The 16,508-nt window shown below is 44.7% G+C and overlaps 1 protein-coding gene and 1 non-coding gene across 2 annotated transcripts in view; both read left to right on the top strand.

The window, feature by feature from the left end:
• MTMR10 (myotubularin related protein 10) overlaps positions 1-16,508 on the top strand; it is a 35,540-nt gene that overhangs the window by 15,499 nt on the left and 3,533 nt on the right. Inside the window, exons 7-15 of the mRNA XM_087829148.1 lie at positions 4,638-4,797; positions 7,038-7,125; positions 7,205-7,293; positions 9,551-9,681; positions 9,969-10,038; positions 10,675-10,745; positions 13,147-13,316; positions 14,512-14,682; positions 16,263-16,445. Coding sequence (XP_087685274.1) covers positions 4,638-4,797; positions 7,038-7,125; positions 7,205-7,293; positions 9,551-9,681; positions 9,969-10,038; positions 10,675-10,745; positions 13,147-13,316; positions 14,512-14,682; positions 16,263-16,445 — 1,133 coding nt within the window. The remainder of the gene's footprint in view (positions 1-4,637; positions 4,798-7,037; positions 7,126-7,204; positions 7,294-9,550; positions 9,682-9,968; positions 10,039-10,674; positions 10,746-13,146; positions 13,317-14,511; positions 14,683-16,262; positions 16,446-16,508) is intronic.
• LOC148090712 (small nucleolar RNA SNORA77) lies at positions 13,660-13,785 on the top strand. Its single transcript, XR_015716427.1, has one exon. It is a non-coding gene; the product is annotated as a small nucleolar RNA SNORA77 (small nucleolar RNA).

A 16,508-nucleotide genomic window follows, 5' to 3' on the forward strand; every position in this document is an offset into this window, starting at 1 on the left:
CCTAGACGTGAGCAGTACAGTTGATTTTTTTAAGTTTATTTTTTAATGTAAAGAAAATTCACTGTCTAAAAATGAAGTAGCGCGGATCCTGCACTGTTAGGTGAGTATCCCTTTGGGCCATCACCAGGCTGTAGACCATGGTCATCAGGGTTACTGTCAAGGACAGCGGCTGAAATGAAAGTTTCAGAGGTATAAAAGTTACAGACAGCCTCTGATTCCCTCTGAAATTTCTTTATGATCTAGACCAATTCTTGATGCTACTTTTTTCCTGATCGAAATGGCTAAGTGCTGTGTACAGACCTGTGACTTCTGTTAGTAATTAATGTAGTGACTTGAGCTCAGCAAGTACAGTAAACTTCATTATGCGTTTGCTCACCTGATGCTTGCTTCAGTTTCTTTGCACAGTTTTCTTCATCTATTCCATGTGGGCATCTCTGGCTTAATAGTACCTTAAATAGTTTATTCAGCCCATAGCTCTTTTACTGAATTTTCTTATGTACATCAGTCCTCTAGATCTTCTTATGTACAGCTTGTTGATAAAATTGATAGTTAATACTTAAAATATTGAGGAATGTTTTATGTACATCCTTCAGACTCCTCCTTTGACAAGTACTTCATAAATATAATGACTGGCCAGTGTTTTGTTAAGATGTATCATGGGGTAACAGCATTTAATACTCTTCCATGCTGTTGCAGAAGCATAAACTGCATTTACAAGATCAAAGGAAGCCTGAGGCTTCCACACACTGCAGTCAGAATTAATTCACTTGTGAGTGAAAGATGCCCAAGATGTGATCCTCTGGATGACATCTTGGTTCTTGCTGGATTAAAGAAATCTTTTTTGCAGGCAGGTAGGTGACACAGCTGTTTCCATGAGTAAGACCTGAAAGTGGAGGATGTCCCCTGCAATTACCTACGAAAAGAATCTTTTAGATGGACCTCGGCATTCTGAGGTTTTCTTTCACAGTCAGCATCACTTGAGTGAAAACCTACCTCTGAGAAGCCGAGCAGTCATCCAGGTCCTTCTGTGAGGGCCCGAAGTTCAGGGAGCTGCCCCGTCCCCACATTGCACACCGTCTCATCTCACGAGACCCGCACAGAACAATGGTGCCATCTGTTCCCTTTGAACTGGAAGGAAACCATGAGGATTGTTTTCATCAGTCAGGTTATTACTGAGCAAATAATGTCCAAAAAGCACAGACTCATCTTTGTTATAACATTGATAAGATGTCAGATTATGCTTCTAAAGAACTGAAAACCTCACGAAGTGACCTGCAGCCTGTTAGCAGCTTTCGTCTGCTGCAGACCCCGTGCTTCAAAGTGCTGTGTTCTCCCCACAGGAGGTGCGCGTTTCAGGGAGGCTTATCCTTTTAAGATAGGGGTCCGTGTGAGATTTTCCTTTCATTGCTTGCTGGGAACACCTTCAGAGTACACAGTTCATTTCAAACAATGTAGGAACTCTGGATTTTGTTGGTCGTCAGTTCTTTTCAGGTTCCCAGTGTAGCCATAAGTGTTGTGATTGGCCCTCTTGTCTCTTGAATACTGATTCCTAACCAGCCATGTGCATCTCGGAGTCCCTGGAGGAGCTTTTAGGAGCACAGCCATGCAGGCTCTGCCCCAGGCCCACAAGTTCAAATCTCCAGTTAGAGCCACGGTGTTGACTCACCTCCGCTGAACACCTTAGTGATCACAGTTCTTTTTTTGCCACTTTCATGACATCTAATTTCTGCAATATCGTTGAAGTTGTAGACATTCTTTTCATATGTCTACCACTTTTATCGTCTTTACTGTTGCCTGAGGCCATTCTAAATATGGGGCCTCTCTAAGATAATTTCAGCACAGTGTAGGATTAGACTTCTGAACTGTATCACAGAACATGGCCAAGGTCGGGGCATTCAGAATCAGATTTCGATTTTAGTTGACTGAGGAGCTATGCCCTAAAGCCTGTTAGCTGTCAGGGGACCCAGGTCTTCCTAAGATGAGCAGCTGTGCCAATCCTTTGCTGTGACCCATTAGTGATCCACTTGTGGAGCAGGCCACAGGTATCAGCAGGCCTTTAGGACTTTCTGGAAAGCATTAGAATTCCAGACTCTGTAGTGCCAGATTGAGTGTCAGCTACACATCTGTAATGAGCTCTCGCCGAAGAAGGTGTAGAACATGTGGAACTAGTCCGTGTGAGAAGTGGGCAGATCTTGAACAGTTAGGTGCTCTCACTTCACCAACAGGAGTGTGTGCTCAGCCTAGCGCACTACAACTTGTAATTTCAGTACACTGAAAGTATTCCATTTAGACCCTTAGCCAGGAGTGTGCTGCCAGGCTATCTACGTAACTCTTTAAAAAATTGGGGTGTGTTCTTTCTACTTTGGTGGCAGTTGTCTTGTTGTGTGGCGAGGACCCCTGGGACGGTATCGAGTGGTAGTAATGACAGCAGGCATCGCCTGTTCCTGGTTTTAATGAGGAGGATGCCTGCTGTGGGTTTCTACTAAATACCCTTTATCAAGTTAAGGAAATTTCCCTTTCACTCTGATTTGCTGAAGTTTGTTGTTTTAAATCACGAGCAGATGTTAAACTCTGTAAAATGTTTCTGCACTTCTAAGCCAATCCTATGGATTTTTCCCCTTTTATTTGGTCATGGATGAACTACTTAGATTTCCTAATATTGACTATCTTTCTGTGGGTTTTGGTACCTGGGGTCACTGTGTCTGCAGTGGGCATTGCCTGGAAATTCTGTGCAGGTTCTGCGTTCTGGAGAGATTTCAACTCCCAGGCTTCCTCCCTGTTTTGTTGCTCTGGAGAAGGCTCTGGGTCAGAGTGGGACCCCAGCATATGTTCTTAGAGTTAGCACTTTAGTTTTTCACAAGTTCTGCCAAAGTCAGGACTAGTGGGTAGCTCTGATGCACTTACAGGATAAAATTCCAAATTCCCAGCGTGACCCTGAGACCCTCCATAATCCAGAGTAGTGCCATTCAGTGATAGCCTGTTACAGCAGCCACAAGCCACGTGTGGCTATTGAATACTCAGCGTCGCTGCTGCAACTGAGGAACTGAGTTTTTAATTTAATTTTCATTCCTGTGGTTTCTGTTTGGGGCAGCACAGATCAAGAGTCGAGGCCCCATCTAATTTGCCAGTCTCTTTTCTGCCATTCCTTGCATCCCTAACGCTCGAGCTTACCTAATGACTTGATGTATAATCCTACCATGTTAATTATGATCTGCTTTGCCCAGCAAGCCTACCCCCTCTCCAGCCGCCTGGCAGTGAGCCACCTGGCTAAGTCCTCAGGACTCTGTGCAGATGTGGTCAAGTCATGAGACCTTTCCTGCCCCAGCTTTCGTCTCCCACGAGAGCTCAGGGCTGCCTCTGCTGCCTTCTCATTGCATGTGCGCGCCTCGCGCACTGGGACTGGTGTTAGTGCTTTCAAGCTAGACATCAAATCGGAATCAGTTTTTCATTCTCGGGCCTTAGCACATGATAGGTTCTTAGAAAATACCTGTCTTGCATCCGGGGTTAATAAGCTGTGTTGGAATGGGCGTGGCCTGTTCCTGGGACAAGGGAAGGTTTTTCCTGGCTGCAGAGGATCATGGGAGTCGGGGAAAAATGGGAAGTCAAGGTCAGGCCAGCTGTGGAGGGAGGCTGTTTAGGTTTGCTTGATACAGTTGGAAAATGACACGATTGCAAGTTAGGGGCAACGGTGTAGCATCCTGAAGGCATGTTTTCCTGGAAATGGTCATGTGGCAAGCACAGCACAACATCGTGTCAGGGATGTCAGCTGGGAGGCCTGGCGAGTGCAGCCCACACAGTGAGACACTGGGCCAGGAAAGATGTGCCCTCTGTCTCCCAGATGGGCAGGGTAGGTGAGGCTGACTGCTGAGGCACCTTCTGCCTCTCGAGTCCCTCTGCAGGCCCTCCCGAGGCTGTGGGCGTGCTCCCAGGAGATAGCAGTGCTCCCCAGTTAGAGAAGGCTCCTTACTGCAACCTTCAAGTCCAGGTGCTTTCTGCTGGAACTCCACATGGACTGGCACTCCAGCGGAGTACAAGGAATCCTGTGAGCTCATCACTGGAAAACTGAGTAGATGCAGAAGACAAGAATTTGATAATGAGAAGCCACTGTTAGAAAGGTGATGGACTTGATGCTCTGAGACCAGAGATGCTTGTTGGATGCATTTATTTTTCTAGGCAAAACATGGAGAAAATGAGCAATGACTTGGATTTTGACACAGTTTGGGATGGGTATGAGGGAGGCTGGTGAGTGGTTTCCGTAGAACGACGGGTAGAAGACAGTTGAAGTTAAGGAGCAAATGAGTGGAGAGGAAATATGGGCAGCAGGCATCATTCATCACTGCACAGGCGGGCAGTGAATTGGGTGGAGGAATGCTAGAGAGGTCCGGAGTGACCAAGGGAAGGCCTTGGAGGTGGAGCCAGGGTGACAGAGCTGGCGGGTGCGGAAGGAGGTGGACAGGGAGAAGGGCAGCTCCATGTCAGGACTGCTGGACAGAGGACACTCTTTGAGAGACTCAAAGGACAAGCTGGGAGGAGATGCCACCCTGAGGGTGTTTGCGACAGGAGCACCGAGAGAGGACAGGGAATGTTGGATGACGTGATTGTGAAAACAAAACTAATAATACTGCTTTTTCTTGTAGCCAACAAAATTAATGGGGTACCCACAGGAGGTGGTGGCGGTAGCAGCCAGAAAACTCCACTTTTTGAGACTTACTCAGACTGGGACAGAGAAATCAAGAGGACGGGTGCTTCTGGGTGGAGAGTCTGTTCCATTAACGAGGGCTACATGATATCCACTTGGTGAGTCTGAGTTGAATGATGTTTACAGCTAGGAGTGACTTCTTATTAAAAATAACCAAACTCTGCTGTCATTGATAGCTTTCAGGTTACGGTTAATGGAAGTTGGTTTTTTTGTTGTTGTTGTTTTAAATATGTTTTTATCGATTTTCGAGAGAGAGGAAGGAAGAGAGAGAGAGAAACATCGGTGAGAGAGAGACACTGATCGGCTGACTCCTGCACGCCCCCTACTGGGGATCAGGCCCGCAACCGGGGAATCGAACCGTGACCTCTTGGTGCCTGGGATGATGCTCAGTCCACTGAGCCACAGCGGCCATGCTGGAGTCTTATTTTTAATAACGCTTTAATGAATAGTTTATGTTGAAGGTAAGGGTGCTTTTTTAACGTAATGACACATCAACATCCATTGAAAGAAACTGACAATCATTCCTTACTGTCATCAGTAATCCAGCCAGTGTTTATATCTTGTAAATGTGTTTTATGGTCAGTTTGTTCAGGTCAGGAACACAGTGAACTTGTTTGGTATGACTCTTAGGCCTTTTAATGGATGACAGTCTCCTCCCACCCCCTTTTTAAAATGCCATCTTTTGTTTACAAAGCCTCGTCATTTGTTCTGTAGAATTTTCCACTTTCTAGATATTGCTGGTTTTAACCCAGTGATGACCTTTCAGTGTGTTCCTCTGTCTCCTGTATTTCCTATAAAATGTTAGCTCGCCCCAGAGGTTTAATTGGGGATTAATTAGATTCAGGTTTAGGGTTTTGGCAAGAATGCCCCAATGGGTGGCACCTTGTACCTCCTGCTGCACCATGTGGGTCTGGGCATCACTGTGATGCTGACTGACAGAGGGCCCAGTGGCAGCCAGCCTGATCTGTGCAATGCAGAGTTCCCTTTTATGTGGTGACTTAGCTGCCAAGTGGTTTGCATCAGGAGTGAAGACCATGCCCATTTCATTAAGGATTGCTGTTGGTCATACTCTAATTCTGTCATTCTTTCTATCACACTTTCCTCTCATCAGCTCTTTAGTGTCCTGAAATACAGTTTGTACAATAAAGGCAATACCTTGAACAACACGGGGGTTAGGGACACTAAACCCCTGCGCAGTCGAAAATCAGCATATAACCTTCTGCTCCCTAAAAACTTACCTGCAAATAGCCTGCTTGATCAGAAGCCTTACTGATAACATAAACAGTTAATGTGTATTCTGTGTGTTACATGTGTCATGTTCTGTGTTCCTACAGTAAAGTAAGCCAGAGAAAAGAAAACATTAAGAGAATCGTAAGGGAGAGAAAATACGTTAACTGTATTCATTGGGGAAAATCCATATGTAAGTGGACCCCTGTAGTTCAGACTGTTGCTCGAGGGTCTGCTGTGGTTTTTTTTTTTCCCTTTACTTAACCAGTTTTTAGAATGATGAACTAATTCCCTGGAATCCTCCAAAAGTGACCAGGAAATTGTTTTTTTTAATTTGTTTATGTCGTTTATTACTCATGGATTTGGGGGGATGCTTTAAGATCATGAAAATCTTCATTAGTTCTTGCAGAGAGGCAGTGTTTTAGAGCAGAATACTACCCTCTTATTGCTGTTGGTCAGCAGCAGGAACTTCTAGAAGCACAGTTCTGGGGAGGTGTTGGAGCCACAGCGTGGGTCTTTGACTGTAGACTTGGTGGCCAGCATGCTCTGGTATGTTGCGTGCTGAGAGGCACCTGGCTGGGCCTGGCTAGGCCTGCCTGTCCGTCTGCCCGGCTATGTGGAGGAAAGAGAGAAAGGAGTGTCTTAAGGTGCATTGAGCTGCCCACTAGCAGTTGCTTTCTAGTCAGGATCCTAGAGTCTGCCTGTGTTTGGGGATGGGGAAGGACCGAGGAGGGAGATGATAAGGGAGCTAAAGCTTCTTGGTGGATCGTGGGTTCGCTTTGTCTTGCGTGCCTGCTAGCTCTTTCCCTGTGGCCTGTCAGGAGAACAAAGGTGGGTATGTTTTTCATGTTTGATTGGTAGTCACTCTGGATAACATTTCAAATCTCTTTTGGATTTTCCCGCTAAAAATACAAATTTTGTGATAATAGGCCGCATTATACATGCTTTAGATCTAGATGTCTGGGATCATCAGTGTCCTCCACGTTGTTCACTGTATGGCTGCTAAGTGGGGTGTTCAGTGAGTGGGGATAAATGTGTGGGGTCTGCAGGGCACACTGATCCTGCCTCAAGCACAGGGCTCTCACGGCGTGATTTGTTTTCTACCCTCCAGCCTTCCAGAATACTTCGTAGTGCCAAGTTCCCTAGCAGACCAGGACCTAAAGATCTTCTCCCACTCTTTTGTTGGAAGAAGGATGCCAGTAAGTGATACCTGTTGGATTTCATGAGCACTGCTGTCCGTGTTTGTCCCACTTATGTAAAGGCTCTCTTCTGTCCTAGCTCTGGTGCTGGAGCCACTCGAATGGCAGTGCTCTCGTGCGGATGGCCCTCATCAGAGACGCGCTGCAGCAGAGGAAAATCAGCCAGAGGTGACTGAGACGGGTCTTTGTTCCTTCACACAGTTTTAGTTGTCATGAATACAGTAAACTCCCGACTAATGGAAACTAATGGGGGGACGGATAGTCTTGTTAGCACCACGCCTTCCATGTAAGAATTACCACTTGGAAACAATGTGAATATATTCAAGTTAACTAACATTTAAGTGATAGTAAATATAATTTCAGTCTTTGGCTCATAAGACACTGGAGGATCCTGCGTTGCTGACGTCTTGCTGTAACGTTGCCTTTACTGCACTTTCAGAGTGAAGTGATTTCCATTGAGACCCTGCAGGAGAAATCTGACTTCTCTCATGGTTATCTAGTCTTAGGTCTAGAGTCACAGCGCCTCAGATGTGGTTCTAATCAGCTGCCACACACAAGTTTGGCAGCGTCTGCTAAAGTCACCGGTCGTCTCCATGTGGTTCAAGTGCGAGACCTTCCTTAGCCCCTCATAGCAGCGGGCGTCGCCGTGGCCAATCTGCCCTCCGCAGGGCGCTCCTCTCCTCTCCCCAAGCTCCTCCCTGGCTCTCAGTGCCCTGTGCGGGCTTGACCTCTGCTCTCCACATGCCGCTGTGTAGAGTCTGTCAAAGGCCACTTCCTCTTCCCGTTCCGTATTTCCTTCTAAAGAGGCTCACCCGCAGCTTGTGGCTTTACTGACCATCAAATTTATATCTCCAGGCTAATTGGACGTCTTCCATGTCGACGTCTCAAAGGCCCTTTAAACTCATCATGTCCAAAACCAAACTCCAGGACGTGGACACCACGCCCTCTCTCAGTCCGCTCCTCAGAACCCTAGGGGTCATTCTGATGCCTTCCTCTTTCAGCTTCCTTCCCCATGTCCAGCTCGTCATCTAATTCTGTCACTTCACTTTTCAGAAATCTTAAAGACACATATGTGGACACCCGGCTTCACCCTCCACAATGTGTTGGAGGGCACCCTCACTTCTTCCATCTCATCTGATACTGTGCCCTGTCCCTCCTGGATGCCAGCCACCCTGGACTTGCCCTGGTCCTTTCCACCTCCTACCCTTTCCCCGTGCTGTTCCCTTCCACTCTGCCTCCTTCATGCCACAAGCACTCCACCCACCACTCGGGACTCTCTTATTCTTGATCTCAGTTCAAACATCACTTTCATGAGATAAGCCTTCCCGTACCTCCCAGACTAGACCAGACCTCAAGTTATGCGTTCTCTATAGCCCTCCAGGTTTTCTACATAACGCTTATTTAGGTTTTTAATGCGTACGTGTGTTACAGTTTGCTGCCTGTCTGTCTTAGACTCTAAGCTCCATGGAGTGAAGGGGCTGTGTCTGTTTTGCACACCATTCAGCACTCAGGAAATACCTATGATGTTATGGATTCAATACTTGTTAAATAAATGAAGAAAAAGGGACAGATCTTAGAAAACAGGCTCAGGGAGTCTCAGACATTGTGTATCAATGTGTTGTCAGTAGAGCCAGGTCTTAGATGTTTTCACAGTGCCATAACTGCTGAAGTGAGTAACTATCAGGTGACCCTTTAGTTTTCCAGAGAGGAGGGTCACTGCAGTTTGCACAGGTCCATACTGTCCATGGATCTTAATTTTATTTTAATCACATTAGAAATGGTCTGTTATGTCATAATTGAGGCCTTGTTTTCACTGACTTGCCTGATTGAGTAAGTGCTCACTTAGGAATACTGCTCTTAAGAGGAAAACTTGAATTTGTTAAGCTAAGAATTATATTAACTCCTTTTGGTTTTTTGGCTATCCTATTTTTTGTAATTAGAACAGATTCCTTTTGTTGTCCAACCTCACCTCCATCCTTTTTTCCCTCAGACATGTCACCTCAGCCCCACTGGCCTTCTCTAGGATTCTCCAACAGCTAAGCTGTGTTCTACAGGCCCTTTGCACCAGCTCTCCATCTCCCTAGAACACTTTCCCCCAGATCGGTGCATGACTCCCTGTCATCTGGGCTTTGGCTTCAGTATCCGCTACACAGAGGAGCCTTTTCTGACTGGGACTGGAACTAGCCTGTATTCCTCTGATTACACCACCCATGGCATTCACCACAGCCTGTTAGTTTCTCATTTCCCCCCTTCCCCTCTTGCCCCCGACCACCAGGAAGGTAAACACAGGAAGGCAGAGGCCTGGCCTGTTGTTCATCTCTCTATCCTCAACTCGTAGCACAGTGTCTTGGCACATAGCAGGTGTTCAAGAAATGTATGTTCAATAAATGAATGAGTAGTGACTAAAGGTTTTCATTTTTATTAGGATTTGCAATGCAATAACCAAAAGTCATCCACAGAGAAGTGATGTTTACAAGTCAGATTTGGATAAGACCCTGCCCAATATCCAAGAAATACAAGCGGCTTTTGTAAAACTTAAACAGCTGTGCGTTAATGGTAATTTTATTTTTTTTACATATATATGTATAGTGAATGGGGGATACAGCATTGTATGAGGCATGTCTGGAAAAGTGAGGTTCCTTACAAATATAGAAATAGATATATTTAAGTAGAGTCTCATTGAAATACTGGTACGTATTATTACTGATGTACCACTTAACTCTGATATTGATCATATAAAAGTAAGCTTCAAAAGCCTGAAAATGTAGGTATGTATATATATGTGTGTGTGCGTGAATGTGTGTATATAATTATGTATCTCTATAATTATGTATTTATTACAGAGCCTTTTGAAGAAACTGAAGAGAAATGGTTATCTTCACTGGAAAGTACTCGGTGGCTAGAATATATAAGGTTTGTACAACCACCTTCCTTCTTTTCTTTAACTTTATATTTTGAAATAATTATAGACTCATAGTAGGTGCAAAAATAGTACCGAGAGCCAGCAGTCTTCCCCAGCTTCCCCCATGGCAGCATCTATATAACTAGACAGTGGTCTGGAAGCCAGGAAATTGAGTGTTACAGGCTGCAGGCCTCATTCATTTCACCAGTTATACATGCTCATGTGTGTGTGTAGTTCTGTGCAGTTTTATCATACGTGAAGGTTCCTGTAACCACCACCACAGTCAAAATACAACTCCATCACCACAAGGCTCCCTCCTGCTGCCCATTTAGAGTTCCACCCCCACCCTCACCCTATCCCGGTCCCCTGGCAACCAGCTAATCTCTTCTCCATCTCTGTAGTTTCACCATTTCAAGAATGTTATGTAAATCAGCTCCTTCCTTTTCATAAAAGGTTAATGAATTTCCCTGATATAAAAAACCAGACTGTTCTCTGTTGAAGAACCATATAAATACTGGAGAAATTCATAAATGTTATTGAGAATACAAATGTGTATAGTTGAAGATTAGATTTGCTTGATTTTAAGTACTTTAAAAAAATCTTTGTAGTAGAAATTGAATTTTTAACAGTATTTTTCCTTTTCTCAGGGCATTCCTGAAACATTCAGCAGAACTTGTGTACATGCTAGAAAGCAAGCGTGTCTCTGTAGTCCTCCAAGGTAATTCATTAATGAAACACTGCTTACCAGCCAGCTTGGGCACTATTGTCCACGTTCAAGTCAGTTGCTTTCATCTCAGCCATCTCTTATTTACGCCACTGCCACCAAGCACACTCCAGATTTTACACATCGTTAGAGTAAAACAGTGGCACGAAGAGTGCACATGGGAAAACAGAAAGGAGGCCAGTTTCCTGCCTGGTATTTAATCTTCCTACATTGTGGGAAGCTAGGTCACAGTCCTTATTGGACTCATACAAAGTATTAATCTTGGCCAGGCATCCTTTCTCTCTAATCTTGCCACCTTTCTCATTCATACAAGTTGTAGTTTAAATGCCTCTGGCTCATGCTAGAGTGTGCCTCTAAAGAAACAGTTCGGTATCAAGGAATAGACTAAATCGGATAGCCAATAATGTGAATTTTGTCTAATGTTCAGTAGCAATAATTGCAATATAAAAATCTTTCAGTTAAGCAAAACATAATTTTATATTAAATAACTTAATAGCTAATAGGATCTCCAAGCTTACAGATAAGGTTTAATAAACCTTGAATTGCCTGATAGTACAGTAAATTCACGTTTCATAGGCTATGAATATACGATGCTGCCGAAGCTTGCAGAGGTATTTTTACCAACTCTCACATTAAATGACTTTAATAAAGATATTTAAAGCCCTTGGTGGGGAGAAAGAATAGTAATGCACTTTTTCTGTAATTGTTAACTGATGCAGCCCATGTATTTAATTCACAGATGCATGCAGAGCCCAGCGGGGGGTACTGTCTGCTCCCTCAGCTCTTGGGTGTTCTCCCCCCACCGCACAGCTCTACTCAGCACATTGCTTGGGCGTTTGTTGTGATGTAGTGGCGCGCACTTCACTAACACTGTCTTACAGATGTGTTTTTTAAAGCTTATTGAGTTGTCATTTACATACTATAAAGTCCACCCATTCTGAATGTAGAAATCAGTAATTTTTAGTAAATATACAGTTTTAGAAATTTCCTTTTACCCCCAAAAGATTCTTTGTGTCCCAGCCCTGGGCAGCCTCTAGATTCTAGATTTGTGTTTTCTGGATTTTTCATAAGCAGGGAATCATCCAGTGGGTGGTGTTTTGCCTCTGGCTTCTTTCATGTATGTTTCTGAAGTTCATTCATGTAGCATGTATCAACAGTTCGTTCTTTTATTTCTGAATAGTGTTCCATTGTTTGTGAATACCACGTTTTACTGGGATTCTGATGGGAATATGTTGAACCCATAGAGTAAGTGGAGGAGAATGCCATCCATGAAATGAATGCCTCTCCAGTTCGGATTTTCTTTTATTTTGTCAGCAATGTTTTACAGTTTTTAGCGTACAAGTTTTGCACTTGTGTGTCTTATTTTATGTTTATGTTACCGTGTACACAATTGTTTTCTTAATTTTATTTTCTGGTTTATAATCTCTGTACTCCGGTTGTTGTGTATAGAATGCCTCTGACCTCACTAAACCCATGTATTAGGTCAAGTGGTTATTTTGTGGTGTCCTTAGAGTTTTTCCTTTTTGATTTGGATGTTTTTTGTTGTTTGTTTCTTATATAATTTCCCCAGCTAGAGTTTCCAGTACAGTGTGGAATAGAAGTAGCCAGGGCAAACACCCTGGTCTTGTTCCTGATCTTAGGGGGAAAGCGTTAGTCTTTCACTAATAAGAATCGTATTAGTTGTAGGTTTTTGTAGATTCCTTTTATCTGGTTGACATTCCCTTCTGTTCCTAGTTTACGGAGAGTTTTTATCCAGCATGAACGTTGGATTTTCATCACACAGATGCGTTCTGTGCATCTAATGAGATGATAATGTTTTGTCCTTTCTTATTAACATGCCAACCTTGCATTCCTGGGACAAATTCTCGCACTCCTGAGGTAATTTGGTTTCCTCCTATGTTGTTGATGACTTTTACATCTATTCATAAGGAATATTGGTCAGTAGTTTTCCTCTGATTTGTTTGGCTGGCTGTGATATCAGGGTATGACTGGCCTTGTTGAAAAGGGCACCAGCTATAAAAGATGGGAGGGAAATGTTTGCCACCTTTTTGGATGATGGTAGACAGTCCATTCCTCTCATTCACCATGTGGAGTTGTCACTAGAAAGATTACATTATATTTAATGTTCTTGACAAAACAGAGGCAGGTTGGACTTGTGAAAGGTTTCTACGACAAACCATTGGCATGTAAAACCTGTGAGGGATGCACTTTTGCTCTCTGGAAAATGAAAACACATAACAGGCCATCTCCCGTTAGGCACTAGTTCAGTTGATGCAAAGGTCTGCTGTTTTCGAGTTGCTGATTTCCTCACAGAACACTGACTCGTCTGCCTTCCCTTTCCTTCCTCTCAGTGTTGTTCTGTGTGGTCATCATTTTCTTTCCATTTTATCGACAGAGGAGGAGGGAAGAGACTTGAGCTGCGTTGTAGCGTCTCTTGTTCAAGTGATGCTGGATCCCTATTTCAGGACAATTCCTGGGTTTCAGAGTCTCATACAGAAGGAGTGGGTGATGTCGGGATATCAGTTCCTGGACAGATGCAACCACTTAAAGAGGTCAGAGAAGGAGGTAAGGAATCTCAGTGCCGACACCAGTGTGAGTGTGGAGAGCTGTTCCTCTGGCGAGGGACAGGGCCTTTCTAAGCGTTGCACTTAGCACGTGGTGGCGCTCAGTCCAGGATGGACGACTGGATTAGAGCCCACATGGATGCTGTGCTGATGAAGGCTATTGTGACTGTATAGGTAAAATCTAAAGAATTGCCCATTGGATTTCTCTAAGTTGAAAACTACATGAAGAAATGCATTAACTCTTCAGCAGAGCAGATAACGAGCACATTAGATACTTTGAAAAATTATTTTGGAATATCACATTTCCGTACAGGGGGCACCTGTGTTAAGACGGGAGGTTTATCGCAGGCTCACTCTGCACCCGGCTGCAGTCCCAGGCGGGTGCTTTTTCCGTCTGCCACAGAAACATTCCAGGGCACTGTGACTACCTTGACATGTCAAGGGTGATGCAGCTGCCCAGGGACACAGTAAAGAAAAAAGAAAAGAAGAGGGAACTATAGAGGGACATTCTTGTCGTAGCTGGCTAGTGGCTGCCTTGGATGCCTAGTGGAGCTGTGAGCGGCCCTGCGAGGCTCTTGTTGCTGGGGCTGTTTCAGAGAGCAACCCAGTTGGACTGTGGTGTCTCATCTTTAGTATAACAAACTGTATACTCTGAGGAAATCTTCACTTTCAAAACGCTAGGACTTCTTAGGATGTGCTGGGCAGGTCACAGTAGCTGTTATCAGCTGTTGTACTTGGGGACATGGCCTGTGACCTAGAGGCTGAGGATGCCAGCTGTTTTCTGAAATCCTGGGAAGTTTCTGGAAGCTGAGCCTGCAGGGTCAACCAGAAGCTATTTACAGAAGTTGATTTTTGGTTTTGGGTGTATTTTTTTATGTTCTAAAGAACTGTTTCCAGGCCAGGCTTAAACACACATTTCACTGTTTCCCTTTCATACACTGACAAACTGCCCATCTGTGTACTTCACCTTCAGCTGTGCACGCTTCTCAGGCAAATAAGGGCTGTGATGTTCATCACGTCGAACATGAGCTGTGTTTAATCTGTTCACATATCCTTAGCTCAGCTTAGAGGCCAAGTGCTTTTGGCTTAGGTGTTTTGTTTGTAATTTCTTCCTTAATATCAGTGATACATTTGGAAGTAAATGTGCAAAATGAAGGACACGTTAAGTAATTCCATTTCTGGTTTGCACTTGCCAGTCTCCATTGTTCTTGCTGTTCCTGGACGCCACGTGGCAGCTGCTAGAACAGTACCCAGCCGCCTTTGAGTTTTCCGAGACCTACTTAGCTGTGCTGGGCGACAGCACCCACATCTCCCTGTTTGGCACCTTTCTGTTCAACTCTCCGCACCAGCGTGTGAAGCAGAGCACAGTAAGTGGCACTGTAGCCATGGCTACTTTTTCTTTTTACCACTTTATTGAGATCAGATTAAAGGACAGTTAGCTGTGTATTTCAAATATATAATTTAAAATGATTTTAGCTACCGTTTCAAGCTATAATGAATTTTTTGAATGAATTATGTAAAGACATAAAAATCTAGGAACTTGTTTCACTAAAAAAAAATTTTTTTTTTAAATACATCTTTATTGATTTCAGAGAGAGGAAAGGAGAGGGGGAGAGAGAGAGAGAGACACATCAGTGATGAGGGAGTCATTGATCGGCTGCCTCCTGCATGCCCCTGACTGGGGATCGAGCCTGCAACCAGGGCATGTACCCTGACTGGGAATTGAACCCCAATTGCCTGGATCCTAGGTTGACGCTCAACCGCTGAGCTACACCCGGCCGGGCAAAAAAAATTTTTTAGTATGTTTTTTATTGATTTTAGAGGAAGGGGGAGGGAGAGAAATCGGCTGCCTCCTGCACACCCCCTACTGGGGATTAAGCCCGAAACCGGAGCATGTGCCCTGACTGGGAATCAACTGGTGACCTCTCTGTGCACAGGATGAGGCCCATCTAACTGAGCCACATCAGCCAGGGCAAAGTTGTTTCGTTTTTGTGAGTGAGCATTTTATGTATTTTTCTCTGATGTACATTGTTTATTGTAATAAACCACTTTAAAGATGTAAATTATTTTAACCACCTTAAAAATTGTGCTTTGTGTTTTATGTTTTCACATTTGGGCTCTCCAGTGGGAAATCAAAGAGATCCTGTGTGAGGGCATTTACTTCTGGGTCAGTAGGATAAAAGTTGTACAAAGCAAGATTATGTTTCTGTGAGAGTTGTGTGGAGGAGTTTCAGAGATGAAACATGGGCGTGGTGCTAGACTGGCAGCAAGGTGGTTGAATGTCACTGCAGCACTGTGTCGTCTGGCTTTGCTGGGCTGGGAAGATTGAGTCACCAGGCTGCATGAGCCCAGAGTGGGGCTGGAGGTGCGCTCCTGTGAGCACGGGCCCAGCTTCAGGGCGTGGTCTTCGTGGTCTCTGCCAAATACTAGGACCACGGGGAGCGGATTCCTTCTTCCCTGCTCCTGGGCTGTGGCCCACATCCTGCAGTCACTGGATAGATGACTTGTGCTCTTAGAGGTGCAAGGTAGATGGCAGCAACTCCATCTGAAGACAGTTTTGCTGATTCACGTACCAAGTTCTACACCCAACAGGTAGTTGCATAAATGTGTGCTCGTGGGCTTTACAGGTGAGATGCTGCAATTGTAAAGTAACTTTGGTGACTGTGGTATCACGTGGGAAATCTGACTTCTCATAATAACATCCTCGTGGTCCAGAGGGCCCAGCTTCCTTCTGTCTTCAGAAAGAAAATATGCTCACTCATGCCGGGCGTGGAGTGTCCTTGGGCTTCTCTTCTCTGGAAGGAAGACATGCGCTCTTGTGGGCAGGAGCTGCTCTAGTTCTGAAAATTTCACTTGTGATGGATGGCCCATCCAAAAACAGGAATTCATGTGAGAAAATCTTCACTTCGGCGTCTTTTTACAAAGGTTCAAAAATTTTGTTTTGCAGGAATTTGCTATAAGCAGAAATATCCAGCTGGGTGACGAAAAGGGTTTAAAGTTCCCCTCGGTTTGGGACTGGTCGCTCCAGTTCACAGCGAAGGATCGCACGCTCTTCCACAACCCCTCGTACATCGGGAAGAGCACGCCCTGTGTGCAGAATGGCTCCATGAGGTCCTTCAAGCGGACAAAGGTAAATGCCGAGGGCACTCCTGTGAGCGCGTGGTGCTTGTCACTTGCCCAGAAGCTCCCTGTT

Source organism: Miniopterus natalensis, chromosome 22 (assembly GCF_054644295.1).
Source record: "Miniopterus natalensis isolate mMinNat1 chromosome 22, mMinNat1.hap1, whole genome shotgun sequence".
In the NCBI taxonomy this organism is placed as follows: Eukaryota; Metazoa; Chordata; class Mammalia; order Chiroptera; family Miniopteridae; genus Miniopterus; species Miniopterus natalensis.